This window comes from Carassius carassius, chromosome 31 (genome assembly GCF_963082965.1).
Source record: "Carassius carassius chromosome 31, fCarCar2.1, whole genome shotgun sequence".
Taxonomy (NCBI): Eukaryota; Metazoa; Chordata; class Actinopteri; order Cypriniformes; family Cyprinidae; genus Carassius; species Carassius carassius.
In genome coordinates, this window is record NC_081785.1 from 30,733,960 (window position 1) to 30,761,841 (window position 27,882).

At 41.7% G+C, this 27,882-nt stretch overlaps 3 protein-coding genes across 3 annotated transcripts in view; 2 read left to right on the forward strand and 1 right to left on the reverse strand.

The window, feature by feature from the left end:
- Positions 1–27,882, reverse strand: part of LOC132111963 (putative E3 ubiquitin-protein ligase UBR7) — a 361,771-nt gene that overhangs the window by 245,484 nt on the left and 88,405 nt on the right. The gene's annotated exons all lie outside the window — the stretch shown is intronic.
- LOC132111875 (cartilage matrix protein-like) overlaps positions 1–27,882 on the forward strand; it is a 110,859-nt gene that overhangs the window by 10,147 nt on the left and 72,830 nt on the right. The window contains exon 7 of the mRNA XM_059519510.1: positions 2,869–3,030. Coding sequence (XP_059375493.1) covers positions 2,869–3,030 — 162 coding nt within the window. The remainder of the gene's footprint in view (positions 1–2,868; positions 3,031–27,882) is intronic.
- Positions 22,165–27,882, forward strand: part of LOC132111876 (phospholipase A and acyltransferase 3-like) — a 33,000-nt gene continuing 27,282 nt past the window's right edge. Inside the window, exon 1 of the mRNA XM_059519511.1 lies at positions 22,165–22,236. Within this exon, the coding sequence (XP_059375494.1) occupies positions 22,165–22,236 (72 nt within the window). The remainder of the gene's footprint in view (positions 22,237–27,882) is intronic.

Below are 27,882 nucleotides of genomic sequence, written 5' to 3' on the forward strand. Positions count from 1 at the left end.
AGGAGGGATGAAGACCATCTCTTTTCAACAGGTCAGGTTTGCCCCAAAAGCTCGTCCAATTGTCAATGAAACCTATGTTATTCTGTGGGCACCACTTAGACATCCAGCCATTGAGTGATGACAATCTGCTATGCATCTCATCACCACGGTAAGCAGGGAGGGGACCAGAGCATATTACAGTGTCTGACATCGTGCTTGCAAGTTCACACACCTCTTTAATGTTATTTTTAGTGATCTCCGACTGGCGAAGTCGAACATCATTAGCGCCGGCATGAATAACAATCTTACTGTATTTACGTTTAGCATTAGCCAGCACTTTTATATTTGCCAAGATGTCAGGCGCTCTGGCTCCCGGTAAACATTTGACTATGGTGGCTGGTGTCTCTATATTCACGTTCCGTACAATAGAATCACCAATAACTAGAGCACTTTCATCAGGTTTCTCAGTGGGTGCATCACTGAGTGGGGAGAACCGGTTTAATGTTTTGATCGGAACAGAAGAGCGGTGTTTTGACCCACGACTACGCTGCCTCACCGTCACCCAGTTGCCCTGCGTCAGGGGCTCTGTTTCCGGAACCGAACAATGTACAGGAATCCCTGAGCTAGACGCATCCAAAGCCGTATCTAGAGCCCTAACATTTTTACTGTCCTCAATTAAAGTTTGGATGCGTGTCTCTAATCCTGAAATCTTCTCTGTCAGCCTAACTATTTCCCTGCATTTAACACATGTGAATCCCTCATCAGCGACAGAGATAGATAAACTGTACATGTGGCAAGAGGTGCAAGTAACAATGACAGGAGAAGCCATTACTCACCGTGCTTGATAAAATATTCTTACTGCAGTTGTTTGATGAACTTGTGAAAAACTGGTAGGTTCGAATGAAAACGCTAATGACAAGCTAACGAGTTCTAACACTTTGCAGGTGTACTGCACTCACGGATATAAAATAAAAGTGAACGATCAAAGTTAATCTGATAAGATTGATCGATAATATCAGAAATATGGTGTGAATTAAGTTATATTTTACCACTTTAAAAAACAGAGAGTGATTGTAAGATAAAGATTCTAGAGAAAAAATAAAATAAAAACAGCTACACGGAGCTACGATTTGCTACAGAAGGCCAACAGGAAGTAGAGAAAACACTGTCCCCAAGTGTTTTTAAACACACGCGCCAGCGGCGCCAAACACACAGTCACACACACGCAACAGCTACACAGATTCGCAGCAGCAGCAGAAATGGCGAGTCAGGAGCAATCCGATGAAAAGTTGGCATTTTCAAGGTGGAGATATAAGCACTACTTCAAATTAATTGTAGTCAAAGGCAAGAACGTGCATGTAATGTGTGACACGCATCTACAAAGCTAGTGGCCAAAAACACTTTTCTTACAAAGAGTGCAGGATAAAACTCTTGCTGTCTGTTGACGTGCAATAAATCTCGAAAGTTATGTACGAACACCTGTCTGTTCTACTCATTTCAACGGACTTGTAAAAACTGCTAAAAAAAATACAAATTCTTTGACATATAGCAACTTTTTTTTTTTACAGTAATGCAAATAGTTACTTTCCCTGGTAACAAGTTACTTTTATTATAGAGTAATTTAGTTACTAACTCAGTTACTTTTTGGAACAAGTAGTGAGTAACTATAACTAATTACTTTTTTAAAGTAACGTTCCCAACACTACCACAACAATATTAACAACTGTGGTGACTCCCGGACACTCTTCAAAACTCTTCTCTTCTTTATCCGCGTCCAACTCCTCCTTGGTTGACTCTTACAGCCAATGACTTTGCAGTTTTCATCAAAAATAAATACCTTTATTGTGTTAATTATAAATTGATTATAAAAATGGCAAAAGCAGTTCAATCAGAGGAAAAAGGTACTTCTCTCAGAAAACATACAAATAAAGCTAGTTTTAGATGTTTTGTTAGTATTCGGAGCATTGAGATCATTAGATTATGCCTTAAAGGTTTAGTTCACCCAAAAATGAAAATCAGCCTGTGTTTTACTCTTTGCACTTCCAAGCTCTATCATTGCAGTCAGCGGGTGTTTCTGTCAGAGGCCTTTATTCACCCCCAGAGCTGTGTGAGGCATGTTTTATTATGGATGCATGCACTTTATTTAACGTGTTTTGGACTGTTAAACAGAAACACCCGCTGACTGCAATGATTGCGCTTGGAAGTGACAGGACAATTATTAATATAACTCCGAATGAATTCATCTGAAAGAAGAAAGTCATACACACCTAGGATGCCTCAGTGTGAGTAAAACACAATATTCTTTTATTTTTGGGTGAACTAACCCTTTAATGAGCTAATTTTTGTGAAAACCTCAAATTGGACCAAAATTGTTCCACTCATTCTGGCAGCTCAGGTCACGTACACAAGTGTGTGTGTTCAGGTTTGGTGCTGTACAGCAAGGATTCATGGATCGAGTGGAATCTGAACACTCACAGCACTAAAGAAGACGTGATCCACGCTGTGAAGAATCTGCCTTATAAAGGAGGACAAACACTCACAGGTTCATACACACACACACTCACACACACACAGCTTAGCTCTGAATGACTTCATTCTTACACACCTGTTCACACGTGTCTGTGTGTTTGTGTGTTTCCAGGTCTGGCTCTGACGTATATTCTGAAGAACAGCTTCAAAGCTGAATCTGGATCCAGACCTGGCGTTCCTAAGATTGTGATTCTGATCACGGATGGGGAATCACGGGACGATGTTCTTTCTCCGGCTCAGAGACTCAGAGATGCTGGGATCGAGCTGTTTGCTATTGGTACAGGAACAAAACCAGCTCTAACTTAAATACAGCCTTGTTAATACTTTAGATAATGATTTTCTGACTGTGTGAATCCGCAGGAGTATTGAATGCAGATAAGAAGAAGCTGAGAGCCATCGCGTCCCGGAAGAAGGAGACACACGTGTATAACGTGGCTGACTTCAGCTTGATGTTAGACATCGTGGAGAAACTCAGCAGGAGCGTCTGCGAGCGCGTCTCTGAACTCAACAGAGAGATCAGCGGTGTGTTTCTGAGATCTCTGTTATTTCATGAGCAGGATCAGGAGGTTTCTTCAGGAGATGGAGGTTAAGTTCCTCTTGGGTGTGTGTTTTCAGGTGAAAAAGGGTCAGCCGCTCCCAGTGACCTTCTGACCTCTGAGATCACGGCCAGGAGATTCTGTGTTACTCGTCCAGCGGATCTCTAACAGAGCACAAGTGAGTGTGTGATCTACCCAAACTGATGATAAACCATGCTACTGTTTACAGATGAATGAATAATCATTGAGACACAGACAACAAGTGATAAAGACTTTTAATTTCAGATGAAATCAGTTTTTAAATTCAGTAGTTAAACTGGAGAAGAGTGAAATACAGAAACTAAACAGACCATAGAAAAAAACATAGAATATATAACAGAAAACTGATTTGTAGATTAGATCAATTTTATCAGTAAAAAAAGAGAGACAACACATTAAAATAACAAAATTAACATTTTTCATTCAATTTGGCATCAAATGTAAAATACCACAGACAAGTTGGAGTTTCATAATATAATATAATATAATATAATATAATATAATATAATATAATATAATATAATATAATATAATATAATATAATATAATATAATATAATATAATATAATATAATATAATATAATATAATATAATATTCTTTTAGCATTTAACACAAATGAGAAATAATATTCTTCTTCATGCAGTCAATTTGTCATGAATGCACAATATCAAGAACACATTTAAGGGGTTTCTCTCAAATGTAAAAACTAAAATAAAAATATAATATATTTTATATAGCATATATTTTATATATTTAACATAAATATGAATGAATAATAACTTTATTCACTAAAATTATAGTTTCATGTATGATATAGAAAGACTGATATTTGATCTTGAATATCTATATTCTCATAGTTATGAGATATTGTTATAGTTATGATCTCTGCTGTGTTTTTGTGGTTCATCTCTGGGTTTGGTCTCCACGTCACAGAATCCAGAGTCATCATCACAAAACCCGCAGAAACATCCTGAAACGAGCAGAAATGATTCTCTTTCACATCACTGAATGTTGTTACTGTAAATCAAACATTTCACTTTCTCCTATTTTCTTCTCACCCAATAAATCTAGGTGACGCAAATGAAGATGAGGATCTTCAGGAGGATGAAGATGCCATCAGAAGCGCTCCTGTTCGCAGCGTTATGTGACTGTTCTGAAAAACCAACAAAAAAAACTAATATTGTTTTATCCTTTCTTAACTTGTTGCATCTTTCTTTATAATAAATGACATTTTAAGTGTGAATGAAGTATTTAGTTTTTTTTAGACTCACCTCGAGAAGATCGGCAGAGATCTGATGGAACAGATAATACAGCTCAGTCATGCTAATTATAAGCTCATCTATACAATCATCACGTCATAATGTACTGTAAAGACTTATATTTGTTATACTGACATTATGATATCATCTAATTAAATATCAATTGAAGACTGGATAGTAAATTAATACTTTCATTCATCAAGGATGCATTTAATTGATCAAAAGTGACAGTTAAGACAGTTTGTTTCAAATAAGTAATTTTGAACTTTCTACTGAATCCTGAAATATAAAAAGTGTCACAGTTTTCAACACTGATAATAATCAGAAATGTTTCTTGAGCAGTAAATCATCATATTATTCTGATTTCTGAAGATCATGTGACACTGAAGACTGGAGGAATGATGCTGAAAATACAGCGGAGCATCACAGAAATACATTACACTTTAACACAGATTCACACAGAAAACAGATGATTTACATTGTCATACAAACCCGATTCAAAAAAAGTTGGGACACTGTACAGATTGTGAGTAAAAAAGGAATGGAATAATTTACAAATCTCATAAACTTATATTTTATTCACAATAGAATATAGATAACATATCAAATGTTGAAAGTGAGACATTTTGAAATGTCATGCCAAATATTGGCTTATTTTGGATTTCATGAGAGCTACACATTCAAGAAAAGTTAAATGTACATACAAGGAAAAGCTGGAGGACCAATTTGCAACTTATTAGGTCAATTGGGAACATGATTGAGTATAAAAAGAGCCTCTCAGAGTGGCAGTGTCTCTCAGAAGTCAAGATGGGCAGAGGATCAAAAATTCCCCCAATGCTGCGGCGAAAAATAGTGGAGCAATATCAGAAAGGAGTTTCTCAGAGAAACATTGCAAAGAGTTTGAAGTTATCATCATCTACATAGCATAATATCATCCAAAGATTCAGAGAATCTGGAACAATCTCTGTGTGTAAGGGTCAAGGCAGTAAAACCATACTGGATGCCCGTGATAAAGAGGACAAGGACAACCCAAGTTGTTATCGTTGCTCAGTTCAGAAGCCTGCATCTCTGATGGTATGGGGTTGAATGAGTGTGTGTGGCATGGGCAGCTTACACATCTGGAAAGACACCATCAATGCTGAAAGATATATCCAAGTTCTAGAACAACATATGCTCCCATCCAGACTTCGTCTCTTTCAGGGAAGACCTTGCATTTTCCAACATGACAATCCCAGACCACATATTGCATCAATTACAACATCATGGCTGTGTAGAAGAAGGATCCGGGTACTGAAATGGCCAGCCTGCAGTCCAGATCTTTCACCAATAGAAAACATTTGGAGCATCATAAAGAGGAAGATGTGACAAAGACCTAAGACAGCTGAGCAACTAGAAGCTTGTATTAGACAAGAATGGGACAACATTTCTCTTCCTAAACTTGAGCAGCTTGTCTCCTCAGTCCCCAGACGTTTGCAGACTGTTATAAGAAGAAAAGGGGATGCCACACAGAGGTAAACATGGCCTTGTCCCAACTTTTTGGAGATGTGTTGATGCCAGGGATTTAAAATCCCTTATTTTTCCCTTAAAATTATACATTTTCTCAGTTTAAACATTTGATATGTAATCTATGTTGTATTCTGAATAAAATATTGACATTTGAAACTTCCACATCATTGCATTCTGTGTTTATTCACAATTTGTACAGTGTCCCAACTTTTTTGGAATTTAGTTTGTAATATTTCACAGTTTTTACTGTATTTTTGATCAAATAAATGCAGCCTTTGTGAAAAGAAGTGACTTTTACCAACCCCGAAATTAAGTATTTCAATAGAAATCTGTTAAAATAAAACAGCACAGATTTGACTTTCATACAAGGAATTATTTTTGTACTCACCGTTACAATACAGCTGCACAGAATTCTGCAGAGAGACACAGGTGAGAAGACACTCATGTTTTATTTATTTGATGACAGTGTTTATGATGGACTGAACAGAACTCCTGACCTTCGGTGGATCACAGTCCATCCAGAAGATCACATCAGTGTGTTTTCCTCTCAGAATGATGCTCTGAGATCCTGCATGATGAACTCTGCTCCGATCCACCCCTCCAGACTCGTCAACCACCGCTATACCCTGCAGATCACGAAGCATTCATGTACAGCTTCAGGCTTATTTATTATGTGATTATAAATCTTCAGAAACTGAACATACTTCTAGAGCATGATGAAGACTCTAATGATGGAAGCCAAGAAAACATGCTTTGGTGAATCATACTCATAACAAAAATGTTATTTATTTTAAGTTATTTGTAAATTAAAATTTTATCTTTTTAATTATTATGACTTAGTATGTCATCTTTTGGACTTTCTATATCATAAGTATGACTTTTTATGTAATTATTATGATGTTTAATCTCATAATTTCAACTTTGTCTCATAATTGTAATTTAGTATGTCATAATTTTGGCTTTTTATGCATGCCTTTTTCCTCATGATTATTGTTATTTCATAAATTCAACTTTTTGTCTCATAATTGTGGCTTTGAAAGCCATGAATTAAAATTTGTATCTCATAATTGATCAGAATTTCAATTTTTTTTTCATAATTTCAACTTCTTTCTTAATTATGGTTTAGTGTGTCATAATTATGACTATGTATGTCACAATTTTTACTTTTTATCTCATAATTGACTTATAATTATAACATTATGTCTCTCTGATTTTCGTCTCATAATTATGGCCTTTTAGGTAAAAAAAAATCAAAATTTTGACTTTTTATCTCATAATAGACTTTTTGCCATACTTCTGATGTTATCTCATTTTGACTTATCTCATAATTATGAACTTGTATGACAACATTACAGTAGGTGGCCATCCTATCTGGGGCTTACTGCCGTGTGTACCGCCGCAGCGGTGCCGCGGTGGTAACTGTAATTCAGTCGCGTGTAAAAATCATTCGCGAAACTACCGCCAGGTGGTGAAAGGGACGGATTGCGAAATGAATGTAACTGTAAAATGAGATAAAAGAAGGAAGTAAAACAACAATAACATTATGATATAACATTGTAACATTTAAAAAAAAAACATTTTTTTTTACAATTTGTTAATTTTTAAAATGTAGGATAGTCTTAGGCTACAGTCTACTAAACAAAAATTAAAAGAATACCTTAACACAAAGGATCATATGCATGCTATTTTTTATTAAACAGTAAATAAATATAAGGCCTATATATAAATATATATATATATATAAGCTAAATGTTTTAATTTCATTTTCATTTCGGTTCATTCTTGGTTTAAAAAAATCTTCAGGTTCCATATGCAGAGCGAAATGGGAACGGTCCAGCATTTAGCAATAATTAGTATTATGCCTTATGTGTGACCAAAAATTAAGTATTATTTGTTTCAGCTGTTTGAGCGTGCTGGTGCCTCGCGCACATATTGACTGGAAACAGCAGTCGTTCACCAGACATTCGGCATGAGCACTTTGACATTGTTAATTATGGTTTTTTTTTTTTTTTTTGCTCGATACTGAAACGCACACAGCCTATTTACCTCATGAATAATAGTTAAGCTTCAAATGGGCAACATCACAAATATGGAAACGTTTGATTTCTCCCGATTGAGAAAGCCAAACCTTACCTTATGCTTAGCTTTAAATTATTATTATTTTGTTTTTGTTTTATTACTAAGCCTATATTATTATATTACAGTGGCCCAGTAGTGCACAACACAACGGCATTAAAAAAGCAAACATAAGCTCACAACACAACGACATTAAGCCACAACACAAATAAATTCTCACAACACAACGAAATTAAGCAACAACACAACGGAAGTGCTCCCGACCACTAGGGGACAGTGTTGAAAGTTAAACACCGATATTTAATCAAGACGTATGTGTAACTTAATATGCGTAATCGATTTTTAAATGAAAAACGTGTTTTTATTAAATGTTTTTATATCCTGATAATCTTATGTATCGATTCATGAATCGAGCAAAAAATAAATTGATAATATTTTCAATTTGGACCGTTTAGCTCTGCTCTTGTACACAATGTTTTTCCTCAGGGGGGCTTATTTAAATCGAGACAGGTGTAGCTGCAGCCTGGATCAATGGGCGCGCCGAAAGGTAGGGGCAGGGGCGCTGCAAAAGATCCCGGGCCCTATGCATAGGCAGCCCTAATGCCCCCTTCCCCTTGAAAATATCTATTCCAGACTTTTCAAGGGCCCTCTCTTCCTTTGGGGCCCTGGTAATCAGTACTGGTTTTACCCCCAGTCCGATGCCCCTGGGTAGGGGTGTGCCAAAAGGTTTCTCATTGGTGAAAGGAGTTTTACTGTGCTGGCCAATCAGCAGTAAATATACATTTACATAATTTCCTTAGACAAGGTGGCGGCGATAAGACGGTAATTTTTCATCATTTATACGTTTATCTATACTTTATATACCACAAATATGTATATTAAGATACGTTTGTTACAATACGCTCATAATTTTTCCTTTGCGTTATATCTTGCTGCTTTAGTAATTAGTTTATTGTTGTTGACAGACATATGTACACTGAGACAAAACGATGAGTGCATCGACGGCGAATCCTTCAGAGATGATAGTTTATATCTGCGTCCTTTTTGTACAATAGAGTACAGAATACATCCTGTAAGTATAATAATTATTACCACCTCTATTGCTACTGTACGATGATCAATTCACAATCTGAAGACGATTAGACAAAATAAAAATAAAAAAACCTCTAATTTAGAGTTTGTTTCTACCTTTCTGCCAGGTCTCCAACTAATGCAGAGTATATTCAAGCTGCCGACACACTGGTTGTGAAGAACCCTTTCCAGAGAAATATAGAAAAAATGACTGTGTAAGTTAAATTGTTTTTAAACCATTGATTTATCTCTATCAACATAATCACACACAATATTGTAATAACAAGATGTTGTAATCTTTATTTGCTGGAAAATGACAATCAGTCAAGTTTGTGTTTTGAGCACATCTGACACATCCCTAAACCTGAAATATAAAGCAGAACGTGCTCCACTGGCAGGTTATTGTAGAATATGTAAGCACACTGCCATATGCATCATTTATTTTTGCACTGTTAATCAATTTTACATTTTCACTTAGTGCAGGTTAATGTAAGGAAGATAATGTACTACAGATATTAAAATCCTTTTAGTATGTACTCCACTTCTTCACTGCCTGACCATCATCTTAATGTTTATGCAGTTCAATGTTTTCATAATTTTTTATATCTAAAACACCTTGTTCAGTAAGTATTTAGATGTTTCTCATATCTGTCACGGTCTAAGCATGATCTGTTTATGTTGTTCTGATGAAGGAAGCTTGTGTTGGGGAGGATTCAGTGTCTGTTGAGGCACATGTGAATGTGTTATAAAGTGAGGATTAGAAACACATCCAGACACATGGACTGTCAGAGACCACACGACAGGAACATGCTCCTGGAGACGCTGAGAAAGCACGGAAGGAATGTCTGTGGAAGATGTGCTCAAAACATACACATACTTCAGGACACCTGCTGGAGTGAGTATATTAAAAAAAAACTCATCAACTGTAAAATATCTTGTTTCAAATCTTTTCAGGTAATATTTTATTCTTCTGTACCTTTTTAGCCCATCAGTAAAAAATGTAAAGCAATACTTTTAGAAAACAATTTAAGATTTATCAGTCTATACAAGAACATGAAATACATCGTATTGTGAACCTTATACATTAGCTTCTGATAGTTTCTGCAGTTCTGCAGTGTATGTAGCTACACCGTCTGAGCCAAAGAAGATGCAACAGAATCTGATGAATCTGAAAAGTGTTTTCTTTTGTTCTCATTATTATTATTATTAATGTTGTTGTTGTTATTCTTTTTATTTATTTATTTTATGAAAGGGGGACCCAGCTACACCTGATGGATACTGACTGTAAAATGTCAGTAATAGTTCGAGGGCTCAGTGTGGTGACAGAAGATGGAGCAGATGTGTGTCCGTGCACCAGCCTTGATGAAGCTTCAGAACAGCCTTCTGTGTGTATTCTGCTTTCAACATTGCATATCCTCCACACCTGAGAAAGACACTGACTTTCCTTCAGAGGGAAATTGTCAACATTAGAAGATGGAGACAAGCACTGTCAGTAACGTTACTCTGAATGATTTGCCTCTTGTATGAGATCCTCATATCTTGACTGTACCATTGCCCAAACTGCACTCGAAGGACATTCACTCTTCTGAAGTTAATCCAACATGTTGGAGTGATACATGCACATTAACCAAATAGCTTGCTCTATTCTTTTTCTATTCTATCTGTTTTCTTTTTATTTATTATATTATTTAAAAGCCATTGCTACGTGTACTGTGTTAAGCTAACTGAGACTTGTTATAGCTCTTATATATCATTGCTCTTTTTGTTGTTTTTGATTGCTTCCACTCTGTCCTCATTTGTAAGTCGATTTGAATAAAAGCGTCTGCTAAATGAATAAATGTAAATGTATATATTAGTATAACCCGTGGTATAGATGAGTGCCAGTCAACTTTCTGATTCCATTCTTTTAGAAACCATGCACAGGAAGCATATGTACTTTTGGTACTCAGTGAAGAGTCAGCAGTACAGTTGTATTATAATATAATGGAGAAGGGTCTGGCTGCAGACTTGCACTCTCAGACACTTGCGCTTCTTTTTTTATTGGATATTTTATTCTACTTATTGGTTACTTCTTGTTTGAATCTCTCAACATTTGTTTCTCTCTTGTGTAGGTATGGTTGACTGGAAGTCTGTCAGTCCAGATGTGAGGAGGACACACAGAGTGGAGCTGGAGCTCAGCAGATGTGTGATGCTATACATACTGTGAAAGAAGATACTGGAAAGAAGGGCATCTCCACAGCTTTCTATTCAGACGAAGAGTTTGCTGGATTCTGTTCTATGGACTGGTACTACAGAATGAATGATCTATCTATCATCTATCTATCTATCTATCTATCTATCTATCTATCTATCTATCTATCTATCTATCTATCTATCTATCTATCTATCTATCTATCTATCTATCTATCTATCTATCTATCTATCTATCTATCTATCCTTTTACTTGAATTGGTGACCGTCACCCCGCGAAAGAGACTTTTCCCGTAGCGTCTTATGCCACTTCCCGCCGAAACGGGTGTGGCCCAACCTATAAAAGGAGCTCGAAAAGGCTGACTCACCTGATTTATTTCATCGCCGCAGCGAACCAGAGTGAAACGTATGCACGGCAGAGAACGCAGTACTCGTTCCCTCTTCTAGAGAGAACCGAGGTTACGTTAGTAACCGAGTACGTTCTCTTACGAGAGCTCTCTCGTACTGCGTCTTAGCTAAGACACTACGGGAACCCTATGTAAAACGCCGTGCGCGCAGGGATCACACACCAATAAACCTGAAGCAACGCCCAGGATTTACAGTGCACAGTCACCCGAGGGACTCACAGAGAGTCCAGGACAGGAAGGGGGGAAGCCCTCCGTCCCATATCTAGCAGCATCCGTAGATGCGGCAATATGACATCACACAGCCGAGGCAAGGCCTGCCCAATGTGGCAATGCGGGTCTTACGCAATACTGCCCATATAACAGTCAGCAGCGCATAACGCTCACAAACTCAAGTTCCCATCAGGGCCCTGAATCGACTATACCGACAGCAGCCTTGCTTGCAAGGCGGGAACCTCCAGGTTATAGAACCTGATAAATGTAGACGGCGAGGCCCAACCTGCCGCCATACATATATCCTGCAAGGAGATCCCAGTAGACCACGCCCACGACGAGGCGACGCCCCTTGTGGAGTGTGCTCTGACGCCCAGTGGGCACTGAAGGCCCCTGGAATCATAAGCTAATGCTATGGCGTCAACTATCCATCTGGATAGAGTCTGTCTCAAAACAGCCATTGCTTTGGAACGTCCACTGAACGAGACAAACAGCTGCTCAGTCTGTCTAAAGACAGCGGAGCGAAACACATAAGCTCTTAAAGCCCTAACAGGGCAAAGAAGACTCGAGTCTCTATCCTCTCCTGACACCGACAGGGCAGACAGGGCAATAACCTGAGCCCGAAACGGCGTGTTGAGGGACTTCGGCACATAACCGTGCCTAGGTTTGAGTATGACCCTTGAGTCATTAGGCCCAAACTCCAAGCACGACTGGCTCACCGAGAGCGCGTGCAGGTCACTCACACGCTTCACTGAAGCGAGAGCCAACAAGAGTACTGTCTTGAACGACAGATGCTGGAGGCTAATTCATTGGATAGGCTCAAAAGGGGGACCCTTCATGGCCTCCAAAACCGCCGCGTGGTCCCACATAGGGACTGACGGAGGTCTGGGAGGATTCAGCCTCCTAGCTCCTCTAAGGAAGCGGATGACCAAATCGTTCCTTCCTATTGACTGACCGAGCGCTGTTTCAGAAAATGCTGCGATGGCCGCCACATAAACTTTGAGCGTGGATGGGGCTCTGCCCTTATCCAACAGCTCCTGTAGGGAGGAGAGAACCTCCGTCACCTCACAACTAAGGGGTGAACATCCCCGAGCTGTGCACCAGCTGGAGAACACCAACCACTTCGAGGCATACAGCCGTCGTGTCGACGGAGCTCTAGCCTGAGGCGATGGTGTTTAGCACTCTCACTGCGAGATCAGCGGGTAACCGGTTTCGGGACCCGAGACCGCCCTGGCGATTTATGTAGGACACCACAGACATGTTGTCCGAACGGACTAAGACATGGCGGCCCTTGATTCGGGGACAAAAGCGCGTCAGCGCGTTTTCCACTGCCAGCATTTCCAGACAGTTGATATGATGGAGCTTTTCCCTTTCTGACCACAGGCCAAAGGACGGTCTGCCCTCGAGCAGCGCTCCCCATCCCGAAGTGGAGGCATCCGTAGACACCATCTTCACATTCGAGGAAGTCCCCAGGCTTACACCTGATTGGTACCAGCCGTTTGCTGTCCAGGGTTTCAGGGCTGTAATGCAGCCCTGATCGACCTTGAGACGCAGTCGGCCGGATACCCACGCTCCGCGCGGAACCCGCGCTTTCAGCCAGAACTGCAGGGGGTGCATGCGGAGCAGGCCCAGCTGCAGAACCGGAGATGCTGAGGCTATGAGACCCAGCATCTTCTGACAATGTCTGAGCGAAACGGTCGCGCCGCAGCGGAGAGAACTCGCTGCACAACACGCGTGACAGCCGCGCCGTCATGGAACATGAGTTCAGAGCTATACCCAAAAACAGTATCGTCTGACTGGGGTTCAGCGAACTCTTCGTCCAGTTGACACTGAGACCGAGTTTCTCGAGGTGATCGAGTAAAACGGCCCTGTGCTCCGCTCGTGATTGAGCCAGAATCAGCCAGTCGTCCAAATAGTTCAGCACTCACACGCCTCTGAGTCTGAGAGGAGCGAGCGCTGCGTCCATGCACCTCGTAAACGTACGAGGAGCCACAGACAAGCCGAACGGCAGGACTGCAAACTGGTATGCCTGGGCCTCGAAGGCGAATCTCAAATATCGCCTGTGACTGGACGCTATCCGTATTTGAAAATACGCGTCCTTCAGATCTATTGACATGAACCAGTCTCCTCTGCGAATCTGCGCAAGGAGCTTCCTGGTCGTAAGCATTCTGAAACTGCGTTTCACCAATGCCTTGTTCAGCTGTCTTAGATCCAGTATGGGCCTGAGACCCCCGTCTTTCTCGGGCACCAGAAAGTATCTGCTGTACAGCCCCCCCCCCCCCTCGCTTTGAGCTCGAGACACAGGCTCTACAGCCCCTTTGCTCAACAGTTTTGATATTTCGGCCCGAAGTATGTGTGCTACTTCTGTTTTGACCGTAGTTTCGACTCGCGCTAAAAAGCGCGGAGGGCGTCGAAAAAAGCTCTGTTGACTGGGCAACGGCGGCGCCTGGGTGCGCTGCACCATGGGCGTTACGCCTGTGGCATTAGAGGCGGGGAGTGCGCTGATCACAGCGGGCAGATCGCTCCTCCTCAACCCCGTTCCGGTGCTTAACCGATTGGGGGAGGGCTGAGCGGGTCCCGTGGGACTTGTGATGTCTGCGAGTAACTGTGGGCTGCAAGTGTGCACATTTACCACTTTCGACTCGCTGTCTGCCTGGGCAGAGCGTACGTGCACAGGTTTTGTTTTTACAGCCGTGTGTGACAGTGTATGTGGGCACTGAGGAGTGGGCACGTTTACTATGTGGCGCGCGTGACCGACCTGAGTCGATCTTATGTGCGCGAGCCCTGTGTGCAGGGCTGTGCTTACATGTGGAGATGGGCACTGAGGAGTGGGCATCGTCACTACATTTATAGCACCATCGGCCGTGGCCGGACGAACGTGCACGGGTTTCGTTTTTACAGAAACCACATGACGCGTGTGACATAGTGATTGTGGGCACTGAGGAGTGGGCACGTTTACTATGCAGTGCGCGCGATCAACTTGAGTCGCTTTTATGGGCGCGAGCCCTGTGTGAAGGGCTGTGCTTATATGTGGAGATGGGCACTGAGCAGTGGGCATCGTCACTACATTTATAGCACCATCGGCCGTGGCCGGGACACCAAAAATTACACCTTTTTCTGGAAATATCTGGGTAGCCGTGAAAACGGTTTTTGTGTGCAGGCAAGCGGGCAACCGTACAGGCTTGCGCATTGCAAAAGACGCTGAAACAGTCACAATCCCTGGAACTGAAACAGCGGCGCACTTAAGTGAGAGGTCGGCCGCGGCGACTCGTACACCGGCGCTTTCCTAGGATGGCTTTGGGGCTCCCGGCCTCACCGTAATCCTCTGCCGCGGTCCCCGCGGCGCGGGGCGACAGCCGGTAGAGTGAAAAAGGGGGTCTCGAGCTGCGTTGCTGAAGCTGTTGTGATACCGGCTTTTGTGTGCAGGCAAGCGGGCAACTGTGCAGGCTTGTGCGTTGCAGAAAACGCTGAGACCGTCACAATTCCTGGAACTGAAACAGCGGCGCGCTTGGGTGAGAGCTCGGCCACAGCGGAACTCGTACAAACCTTTGCCACCTCTTCGTGAAGCTCAGGAAGAAATGAGGCGGGCTTTGAGAAGTACGCTCATCCGAAATGGAAACTACCATCCAGCCGGGAACGAGAGGGGGGCGCTGGTGCAGACCACTCGAGGCCGAGACTCGTCGCGGCCAGCGTTAGCACTCGCATCGGCTCCTTCTCGATGTCAGCTCATTTGCTGGGCTTCTGAGCAGAAGGCGCGAGATCCTCGGAGCTCGCCCAGCCCTCACTGCCCGAAGCTAGCAGAGAGCGCGTGTCCTCTTCCCACGACGCGGCCCTGAGATCGACCTCCTCGGACGACGCGGCGGCAAACAGCGGGCGCTGCCCATCGGGAAGCGATGCAGGGGAGGCCGGTGAAGCAGGGCGAACCGGCGAGCTCGGTTGAGCTGAAGAAGGTTCCGGAATCCGCTGGAAGCGGCGCTTTTACGGCGCCTCAGCGCAGCGGAGAATGCAGGCTCAGAGAAAAAGGCCAAGCGAGTCCTCAGAGTCACCATGGCAACAGCTCGCAGTGAGGGCATCCGCCATCAGCGAGCGCGAGCGCTGCATGATCTTCACCCAGGCAGGAGACACAGATGACGTACCGGTCTCCCTCGCTGAGTGGGGCTCTGACGAGCCGCAGGAAGGCATGTTAAAAAAGACGCAAGCTCGCAGGGCGAACACACACACACGCATAAAGAACAGTTGGATATAACAGAATTGAAAGGATATGTGCGCCAGAGAGCGCAGCAGGAACGGCAGTGGAAGGCGGCGAAGGCCAGCAGCTTCAGAAGTGGCTAGTCCCGCTGAGATGCCTATCAGACAGCGCTTGCTTCCTTCGTGATCCAGCGATGCGTGAGCTTCGCTGAAGAGATGAAAATTCAGGTGAGTCAGCCTTTTCGAGCTCCTTTTATAGGTTGGCCCACCCCCGTTTCGGCTGGAAGTGGCATGAAGGGCGCGAAGCACCCTTATTGGTCTGATGTTGCATCAACCTGCGCTCGATAGGCTGTGCAGTTGCCGCAGAGCAGCCAATGAGCGAGCGAGCCGTCTCGCCTATGGCTGTGTACTGCTGCAAATGCGCTTTACAAAAATACAAAATTAAGGATAATTTTTTGCTTCAGTATTTCGTGGAAAGAGACTTTTCCCGTAGCATCTTAGCTAAGATGCAGTACGAGAGAGCTCTTGTAAGAGAACTGCAAGCTAAATAAATGTTTTAGTGGATAAAGCTGTGTCTGTTTGCTTAATTGGTTAATGTCACTTAAAAAAAGTTACTAAACTATTCTGACTAATTTTTAAATTTGATAATTTAATGTTTTTGTCATATTTATTTTTCTCTATCAGGCAAAACCTAGTTTTCTAGTGTAACACTTTACAATAAAGTTTCATTTGTTGACTGATGTATTAACTAACATTAACTATGAGCAATAAATTTGATACAGTATTTATTAAACTTGGTTAATGTACGTTGTTTGTTCTTGTTAGTTCACTAATGTTAACAAACACAGCTGACTTTAACTTAAGAACAGCAAGTGCGTCTAACTGTGTTAAGAGATGTTTGTATTCTCAAAAATAATTGTCATCCGTTTTTGATTATTGATAAACTAAGATCTAAACGTGCGGTTGTGATTACGTCAGTAAGCCATTTTGAATGTACTTACTTTCTTATTTTAAATTACTCGAAAGTAATTTAAAATAATATTCTTTACATCATTAACGCTGTTTTTACATTGGATGAATTTCAATTGGTTTTATAGGATTATCTGTTTAATTTATCACTTTCTATTAATCTATAGGCCAATAGCGACTAAGAGTATGGCTCGCCTTTAGGCGGAACAGCCAGTTTTCGCTAAAACTTTTGCCACGCCCCCTATCTTTCTTTCCACCAATGAGAAACATTTCGACACACCCACCTTTTGCCACGCCCATTGCTCCAGTTACCCCTACTTGTTTAAATCCGGTGCTGTGCGGGGAAACCATTGCTCTTTCCGTAGAGCTTTCAAATTGACAAGAGGAGAAGATTTTTCATTTTACAAGAACTTCCCCTGATGACTGTAAATTAATTTCATCGCGCGGAGAAGGGCATTAAACGTTTCAAGTTACATCAACAACTTTAGGGTGAGTATTGTTCTATCGTCTTCTAGCGAATCTAGCTAATAAGGCTGGATAACGCTGCTGCACTGACTTGATCAGCTCAAAAATAGCAGGGCTAAGTTAGAGTTTAGCTTTAAACTCAGTCCACCTCATCTTTTTATAACTCGTAAGAGATAGTAGAAATAAAAGCAGGACTCCCGGTAATCCACGTTGATTTGCATCGGTGGTTCTGATAGGTGTTTGCTGTGATAGAAACTTCTTCACTTGATATAAAGTATTTTAAATACTGTTGCCATTTTTAGATTGCCATGTATCGTAATAAATCTTAAAGGACCGTTCACACCAAACTATAAAGATAACGATAAAGATATTTAGTTTTAAAATCGTTCTCACTATTTAAAAAAAGAGTCCACACCACAGCTATAATGATAAAGACATAGAGAAACAATATCATTGAAATCACTTTAAGAACTATTTTTTTTCCAGCTGATGAACGATTAAACATATTGACAGCCAATCAGAATCCTGCTTTAACGAGCTTGAGAATGTAAAGCAGCTGTGGACTCTATCATTATCTTAATAGTTATCATTCATTGTGTGAACGGCTTTAGTCTTACAGTTATTGTTATATTTTCAAATTATATTATCTGTAACCTGAAGCTTGAATTAATTGTTCACATTTATATAACAGTTTTCCAGGGATCCCCAACACAAGCATGATAAAGCTATTCAGTAAAAAGCAAACAAGATCAGAAATGGTTAAGAGAGATAGGGACATCCTTTGAAATATTACTGATCAGATTTACAGTCTATTGGCATGTTTGTGACATTATATAAAATATTAATTATTTGTCATAATTTATTTTAAATATAGAGTAATTTACAATGTAATAATTTAAAATGCAACTGAAAGTAATTCCAAATGTATCTGAAATCAATTAAATATGTAAACCAATGTTATTATCTTCACAGACTCCCATCCATACTGTTGCAGCACTGTAGCAGACAGCACACTATTCAGAAGAGAGAATCAGTGCAGTTCCTCCTGTACAGAGCTGCACTGAAGGGAGCAGAGCTGGCACAAACCTACAACAATGGGGAGTAAGAGAATTATCAAATTCTTTAATCTATGACATAATTAATAAACTTTGATTAATAATATTAACACGCCCCATTGGTGTGCCTAAAGAGTCAAGCCAGGTCCTGTCAGTGGGATGGTGGTCCTGTTTTCAAGAGAGGAAACTCGCTGAGTGGTTAAGGTAGGAGGAAAAAAGTGTCTAATATTGATACATCATCTTTTCATATCTTGCTTTTATTCATAATGTATAACATGCTTATTTGATTAGCCCTAACAGAAAAAAAGACAAACACAATCATAATGATTATGGCTCTATTCATTATGCATGCAACTTGTAATGATGGTGGAAATTTTTTATTTTTCTTAATGTTTAATGTACACTATACCTTTGTTTTTCATCTCAGGAGAATGTTTACAGTGATGTCACCAGTGATATACCTGACCTAGCAGTAACACACCATTACACTGTCATAGATATTAGTATTTGTATTTTACATAACTATTAAAACTGTATCAAAGTTAAAACAATTTAAGTGTGGATATTTACATGTTTACACTACACTGGTGAGCAAGAAAACATATTAAAGTTACATATATTTGCACTTACATAATATTTAATTTACATTTTATATTGTAGTCTGTACAAATAAAACCAAATGAATCCATCCCAAGTGTTTTGTGTAAGGCCAGATCTCTCTGTGGAAGATCGACTGAAAGGTGGACCATGAAGAGGGGGAACTCATCGAAGGGCTGCAGAGACTGACACTGTCAAAATAAATGTTAAATAATTATGATACATGCATGTAATGTGTGCCTCAAAAAGTTTTCTTTCTCTGTCACAAACAATACAATATCAATATTTACCATTGCATTGCTTGTTATTCCAACTTCTCTCTTCGCTTTAGCTGTCCTTGCTCTGGTCACACGAACCATGTGGAATGCAGGTTCAATAACTCTCCAAAAGGCCATTAAATGGATCTACTTCTCAAATCTAGATTGGATGAGACATGTTTTCAGAAAATACACACCAAACAATGTAAAAAGTTTGTTTGCCTACACTGAACCTGAAGGATACTTAAAAATGTATAATGTATTGACATACAAGTGGAAAAAAGGTAGGTCTGTAAAAAGATTTTAGCTGGGGTTTTAGCTTATTCTCCCTCGTGTCATTCTAAACTGTTCTGAATTTATTCTGTGGGGTCTATCTAGATAGCTGACTGACGGTAACATTATTTACAACATTTCTGTATGCCAATGAACAAAGCAAGCCATATGGGTTTACAGCGACATAATGTTGAGTATATGATGACAGCTGTATTTTTTTATTTTGGGTTAATCATCTATTAACACGTATTGCCTTGATCCACGGAAGAGGTTTTTAAACAAACAGGCAACCACAGCGACAAAAAATAAATAATGACAATTAAAAAATTCACAATAGGCCTACATTGTGCTCGTTAATATAGTAATAAAGGTTTAGATCTTACCTAGTGTAGATTTGCATGCTGTTGTCATTCTTGAAGAGGCGCCTGCAGACTGAAGAATCAGAAGTGATGTTGAAATCCTTAAATCTTACATTACTAATCTGAATCCACTTAGATCGAGTTTCTACATCCAGGGGAGAAGTGTGAAAAACCTTTGAGGAGCCTCACAAAACGGGTCACAGCAATAGCTGTGTAAACCACTCTCACAGATGTTTATGGAACTCTTCATTAAATAATTATATTGCTGTGGTATACTTAATTACTTAATTTGTTGTATTATAGAAAACTGTATAAATATTATTTAATATTCATCGTTTATGGATAAAGGTTTGCAGCTGGTAATGCACTCACACTATGGCAGAATAAAGACAGGAACCTTTTATTCGCCCTGAGATTTCACAGGAAATACGTAGTCTATTGCCCGTTTCTGCAGACCAACTGCCCCCTAGTGGTCAGGAGCATTTGCGTTGTGTTGTGGCTTAATGTATTTGTGTTGTGAGAATTTCGTTGTGTTGTGGGTTAATGTATTTGTGTTGTGGCTTAATGTCGTTGTGTTGTGAGCTTATGTTTGCTTTTTTAATGTCATTGTGTTGTGCACTACTGGGCCACCGTATGTATAAATCACTTAACAATGAAAATGTATCCACATGCATTTATAACATACATTGTGTAAAATGCTTATAATTGTTTTTTGGTTAAGTGGACCTTAAAGTATCCCTTACGAAAGGAAAATATATTTACCAATATATTTCTTAAAATATATTGTGATATATTGTAATATATTATTTTCCCTTTTTATTTTCTAATATTTTATATATTTGAATACATTTAATAATATATTGATGATAAATATATTATATAATATATTGCAAAATATACAAATGATTGCCGCTTTCAATATATTGCAATATATTGGAAAAAATAAATATATATAAGAATATATGCCTAATATATTACATGATATTTTCCAATATACTGCAATATATTTTTGTTTCATAAGGGATATTAAAGTACATTACAAATCCAAGTCAGTGATAACATGTTTGATTTTTCTTAAGCCATACTTTGTGTAGTTTTAAAAATGCTAAGTGTTGTGCACACTCTAATATAAACAGGTATTAAATTCCATCTTTCTGCTGCTCTAACTGAAAGAGCTGTTTTCTTAAATTTAGTTGAACATTCACCTCTAACTGATGACCTAGTCTGCCTGATATTGTCCTTACAGAAAGTCACACATGGCTTAAGAGGTGGTGGTGTAAGACCATGAAATAGTTTGTACATTAAACACACATCAGCAAATAATAAAAAATTGTCAAACGTGAATAATTTATCATTTTTAATAATATTACAGTGACGGCAACTCCTTGGATTTTAAGCTAAGATTTTCACAGCTTGTTTATAAATAGTATAATGGTTTTAACGTAGTTATACTTGTAGGAGACCAACTAAAGGCACAGTAAGATAGATGAGGGAGATCATTGTGTGCATAAAGAGTTTAGCAGCAGCCACAGGTGACTGGTGCCTAATATTCCTGAAGATCATCAAACTTGCTCTAGTATGTTTAAAAGGCTTTTTAATATGTTTTTTTAACAAAAGTTAGAATCCATAATCATAGCCAAATATTTAAAATGTTCAACAATATTTATTAACTCTTCTTTGACTAAAATATCTGGACGCTTACAATGCTCATCAACATTCTTGATCAAAAAAACAAAAATAAAAAAAACCCACAGTTTTACTCACATTAAGGTAGGAATGACAGTGTCAAGGTGTCTAGTCTCTGTTTCCCTGGGTGTCCACTAGTGGGCTCACTTCCCCTTAGGCACTTCACCATAGGCACTAGTATTCCACTAGTCTTGTCCGTTCATCACAGTAATTGCACTCCTGCTAATTGCACCAGGTGCATTCACTTAATTGTCATTAGCCTCCCTATAAATACCTGTCTTTCCATGTTGTCTGTATGGAGTCCTTACCTTTCGTGTTTCCAGTCTTCTCGTCCTCCAAGATTCAAGATTCCGTCAGCCCAGCGCCGCGAGGCAAGATGGACGCCAGCACAGCGCCAATGGCCAAAGTTGGCCGCTGAAACATTTTTGGATTATTTCTCCATGCTATCCAAAATCCTAGAGATTCCCAGGAGTGTTCACGTCAAGTCTGCTGAGCCAGCGCCACAGTACAAGATGGCCACCAACCCAGCGCCACTGTACAAGGTGACCGCCAGCCCGGAGCCACTGAAGAGGATGGTGTCACGGGTGACAGAATGCTTGGGAAAGCGGAACCTTTCTTTTTCTATGTTCCCCGAGGGGATTATTTTGGTGTAACGCCTCACTCCTGTTCCGGGTGTAGCAGAGGCATTGTCCTACCTAATTACTGCTGATACACGGCAGGTGTGAGAGAGAGAGGAGCGGCGTTTGCACAGGTTTTCCGCTTCACAAGAGGAGGATAAAAGAGCCGTTCAGAAGAGAAGAGAGAAGAAGGGTTGGTGTTGGTAAAAGGCAGTCAGTGTCCAGTTGATCAGGTTCGGCTGGGTCTCTGTCGTCGTGTTTTGGAGTAGAAGATCTCCTGTTTGAGCGCTCACATTGGACGTTGTAATCCTGGAAATTCGTGTCAGTGAAGAACTGCCATTGGAGTCTGTCGTTTAGAGCTGCTTGTGGATCTGTGCTGGAAGAGGAAGAGAGAAAGATAAGTGAATTAATTACATCGTTGAATCAAATGTAGAGCTTGAAGAAAAGACTGTGAATGTGAAATTTACTGTTGAGGAGGACATCTGTTTCAGATACACTGGAGAGGAATTGAGAGTTGAATATTCCCATTGAAATGCATGGATGAAGCGAGGCTTCTGATCAGCCCTACTGTGTGAGTGATTTGCAGTTGTTTGCCTTACCTGATGCACGCTGAATTAATGCTGTGGATTTGTACTTTTGAACTCAATTACTTGCCTCCTCCTTTGTCCGTCTGTTGCGTGCCTGTGGTATCGGCTCCTCCCGGTGGCGTCTGGAGTCAGGGGCGGCTGGTCATCCGAGTCCGCCCCGGCCTGCACCGGTGACAGATGGCAGCTACAGTGGGCTTTCCTGAGTTGAGTCAATTCCGGTTGACCCTCCAGATTCGATTCAGATTCTCGTTGACCCTCCCGAGTCGAGTCAGGCTCCAGTTGACCCTCCCGAGTCGAGTCAGGCTCCAGTTGACTCTCCAGAGTCGAGTCAGGTTCCAGTTGACCCTGCAGAGTCGAGTCAGGTGCTCGTGGACCCTCCAGAGTCCAGTCAGGTGCTCGTGGACCCTCCAGAGTCCAGTCAGGTGCTCATGGACCCTCCAGATTTAGGGTTAGTCACTGTTGACCTTCCAGAGTCAGGGTTAGTCACCGTCGACCTTCCAGAGTCAGGGTCAGTCATCATTGACCTTCCAGAGTCAGGGCTAGTTCCTGTTGACCTTCCAGAGTCGAGTCAGGTGCCAGTTGACTTTCCAGAGTTGAGTCAGGTTCCGGTTGACCCTGCAGAGTCGAGTCAGGTGCTCATGGACCCTCCAGAGTCGAGTCAGGTGCTCGTGGACCCTCCAGAGTCGAGTCAGGTGCTCGTGGACCCTCCAGAGTCAGGGTTAGTCACCGTCGACCTTCCAGAATCATGGTTACTCACCTTTGACCTTCCAGAGTCAGGGTTAGTCACCGTCGACCTTCCAGAGTCAGGGTTAGTCACCGTCGGCCTTCCAGAATCAGGGCTAGTCACCGTTGCCCTTCCTGAGTCAGGACTAGTTACCATTGACCCTTCATAGTCAGGGCTAGTCACCGTTGACCTCTCAGAGTCAGGGCTAGTCACCGTTGACCTTCCAGAGTCCGGACTAGTCACCATTGACCTTCCAGAGTCTGGACTAGTTACCGTTGACCTTCCAGAGTCAAGTCTGGTCACTGGTGATCTTCAAGGACAGAGTCAAGTCACTGGTGATCTTCAGGGACAGAGTCAAGTCACTGGTGATCTTCAAGGACAGAGTCAAATCACCAGTGATCTTCAAGGACAGAGTCAAGTCGCCGGGGTTCCTCATGGGAGAATTCAAGTCACCAGTGATCTTCATGAACAAAGGCAAGTCACCATTGATCTTCATGAACAAATACAAGTCACCAATAATCTTCATGAGCAGAGACAAGTCAGCAACGATCTTCTGGAATTCAGTATAAACACCATGGGATTACCAGAGTCTCCTGAGCCGCCCTGGTGGCCTTCGGTTTCGACCACACGGATGTGGTGGTCTTCTGCTCCGCCCTGGGGGGCTTCCGTCCTGACCAAACGGTTGTGGTGGTCTTCTGCTCCGCCCTGGGGGGCTTCCGTCCTGACCACACGGTTGTGGTGGTCTTTTGCTCCGCCCTGGGGGGTTTCCGTCCCGACCACACGGTTGTGGTGGTCTTCTGCTCTGCCCTGGCGGGCTGCTGTTCTGACAGCACGGATGTGGTGGTCTTCTGCTCGGCCCTGGTGGGCGTCACGCTATGTCCTTCCGGGACTTGTGTTTTTGTGTTGGTTTTTGTTTCGTTCTTCTGCCTGTTTTCTTTAGTGGACTTTGCTATCCTAGGAACTACCAAAAGTCCAGCGTTTTGTGACCTTAGGGAGCGTGATGGATTGTAACGTGGTGTAAGGCTAGTTAGGTACGCAGGAGCTAAACCATTTAGGGCCTTATAGGTAAGTAATGATAATTTGTAACTGATACGGAACTTAATAGGTAGCCAGTGCAGAGACTGTAAAATTGGGGTAATATGATCATATTTTCTTGACCTGGTAAGGACTCTAGCTGCTGCATTTTGGACTACCTGTAGCTTGTTTATTGAAGAAGCAGGACAACCACCTAGAAGTGCATTACAATAGTCCAATCTAGAGGTCATGAATGCATGAACTAGCTTTTCTGCATCAGAAACGGATAACATGTTTCGTAGCTTGACAATGTTTCTAAGATGGAAGAATGCAGTTTTTGTAACATGGGAAATATGATATTCAAAAGACAAGTTGCTGTTTAATATAACTAATATAATATGATTTTTGTATTTCTCTAGTATTTTTAATCTTTCTCAAAAAAAAGAAAAAATCCCACGTGGCATATTTTATATGTTTGCTACATGATCGCTTCCGGTAAAACTCCCATAATTTGTATGAGCCAAACCTCATTATATTGTAGCGTTCTCAGACAAGGACGAGGCGTTTTAATGAACAAGGGTTGTTTATTTGGGCTGTTGTCGGCCACAACCCACACCGTACACACCCCGACTTCCAAGAGAACCACACTTGAACCAGCGAGGCACTCTTCTCCACCTCCTTTCTCTTTGTTTTCCCTTACACACACACAGGGGTGGAGCCTCTTTTCAGATCCCACTCGAACATCCAATAACAGTTCGCAACACAAAAATGAATAAAGTGCAACATTAACATGAAGCACATTGTTATCTACAACACAACAACATTTTGAACATGCTACAATATGAAAAATAACAACAACAAATTACAAGGTTGTCCAGTTGCCAGATTTTGTATGAAACTCATCTTTCTCACACGGTCGACGTTTTTTCACTCGATGGCGCCGCACATGGCTGCTTCAGTGCTTGCCTCTCCAGTGTTTGTACAGTTTTTGTTAGTTTTCCCTGTTTTTTGTTTAACAAACAAGATCAGTTTCACCAAGGATGAACTGCTGAACATTCGGCAGAACACACCACAAGATCTTTTACCAGATTTAAATTATTCAGACGTTTTACTGAACGTTGTTATTGGAGGAGCAGAGGCGCTGATCAAGCGCTTCAGGATGCGCAGACATGGAAAGTGAGCGGGAGCGCTCATCAGACTCAGGAAGTGCGGATTTCGAACGCCGTTGCCTAGCATCCATCTGGCAAATCTCCGCTCTCTACCCAACAAAACAGACGAACTCCTTCTGCTCTCTCGGACAAATAAGGATTTCTCACACTCTGCTGCTCTGTGTTTCACAGAAACCTGGCTAAATGACGCCATACCGGACACCGCGCTCCATCTGCCAGGCTTTCAGCTGTTTAGAGTTGATCGCGAAGCAGAATCAATGGGGAAATCGCACGGCGGCGGGACATGCTTTTATATCAATGAACAGTGGTGTACAGATGTAACTGTGTTAAATAAGATGTGCTGTCCTGATCTAGAAATGCTGTTTGTCAACTGCAAGCCGTTCTATTAGTTTCACTCGTTCATTCTGGTGAGTGTTTACATTCCTCCGCAAGTGCATGTGAGCTCAGCTTTACAGAAACTCGCTGATCAGATCACAGAGACAGAACAACATCACCCGGACTCTGTTTTAATCATTCTTGGGGACTTTAATAAAGCCAATCTCTCCTGTGAACTGCCAAAATACAGACAGCATGTTACATGCCCCACCAGAGACAGTAATATATTGGATCATGGACTGGAGATATATTGGAGATGGACCAGAGAAACAGAGCAGGATTTACAATCTTGTTTTGAACTCACTGATTGGAGTGTTTTTGAAGCTACTACCACTGATCTGGACGAACTCACAGAGACTGTAACATCCTATATTAGTTTTTGTGAGGATATATGCATTCCTACCAGGACTTATTTAACATTCAACAATGATAAGCCATGGTTTACAGTAAAACTCAGACTTTCTTCGTCAGGCCAAAGAGGATGCATACAGAAATGGGGACAGAGTCTTGTACAATCAGGCCAGGAACACACTGAACAAAGAGATTAGTGCGGCTAAAAAGACCTACGCTAAAAAGTTGGAAGACCAGTTTACTTCCAACAACCCAAGTTCAGTTTGGAGAGGACTGAGAGCCATCACAAACTACAAGACACCATCCCCTTGCACTGAGGCTAATCAACGACTTGTTAACGACCTGAATGAGATATATTGTAGATTTGAAACCCCCAACACCCATTCTGACCATCCCTACAGAACCATTAACACCTCCTGCAATCCCCTCTCCACCTCTCCTGCACTTCAAATCTGTGAAGATGATGTGCGCCAGGTCTTCAGGAAGAACAGAAGAAGAAAAGCACCAGGCCCAGCTGGCGTTACACCAGCCTGTCTGAAGACCTGTGCTGACCAGCTGGCCCCATCTTTTCACAGATCTTCAACAGATCCCTGGAGTTGTGTGAAGCGTCTTCCTGCTTCAAACGCTCCACCATAATCCCCATTCCAAAGAAACCCAAGATAACAGGACTTAACGACTACAGACCTGTGGCTCTAACGTCTGTCGTCATGAAGTCGTTTGAAAAACTGGTTCTGGCTTATGTGAAGAACATCACTGGACCCTTTCTGGACCCCCTGCAGTTTGCTTACCAAGCAAACAGGTCCGTGGATGATGCAATCAACATGGGATTGCAGTTCATCCTGCAACATCTGGACAAAACAGGGACTTATGTGAGGATCCTGTCTGTGGACTTTAGTTCGGCTTTCAACACCATCATCCCAACAGCCCTCCAGACCAAAGTGACCCAGCTCTCTGTTCCTAGCTCTATCGGTCTGTTGATCACCAGCTTTCTGACAGACTGGGGAAATTCATGTCAAACAGCTGCTCCACTAACACTGGTGCCCCTCAGGGATGTGTTCTCTCCCCTCTGCTCTTCTCCCTGTACACCAACGACTGCACCTCTAAAGACCCCTCTGTCAAGCTCCTGAAGTTTGCAGACAACACTACAGTCATCGGCCTCATCCAGGACGGTGACGAGTCTGCTTACAGACAAGAGGTTGAGCAGCTGGCTGTCTGGTGCAGTCTTAACAACCTGGAGCTGAACACGCTCAAAACAGTGGAGATGAAAGTGGACTTCGGGAGAAACCCCTCTGCTCTCCACCCACTCACCATCATGAACAGCACTGTGACTGCAGTGGAGTCATTCAGTTCCTCTTCAGGAACTCGAGCTGCATCGAACAACGCTTTGGGGAAC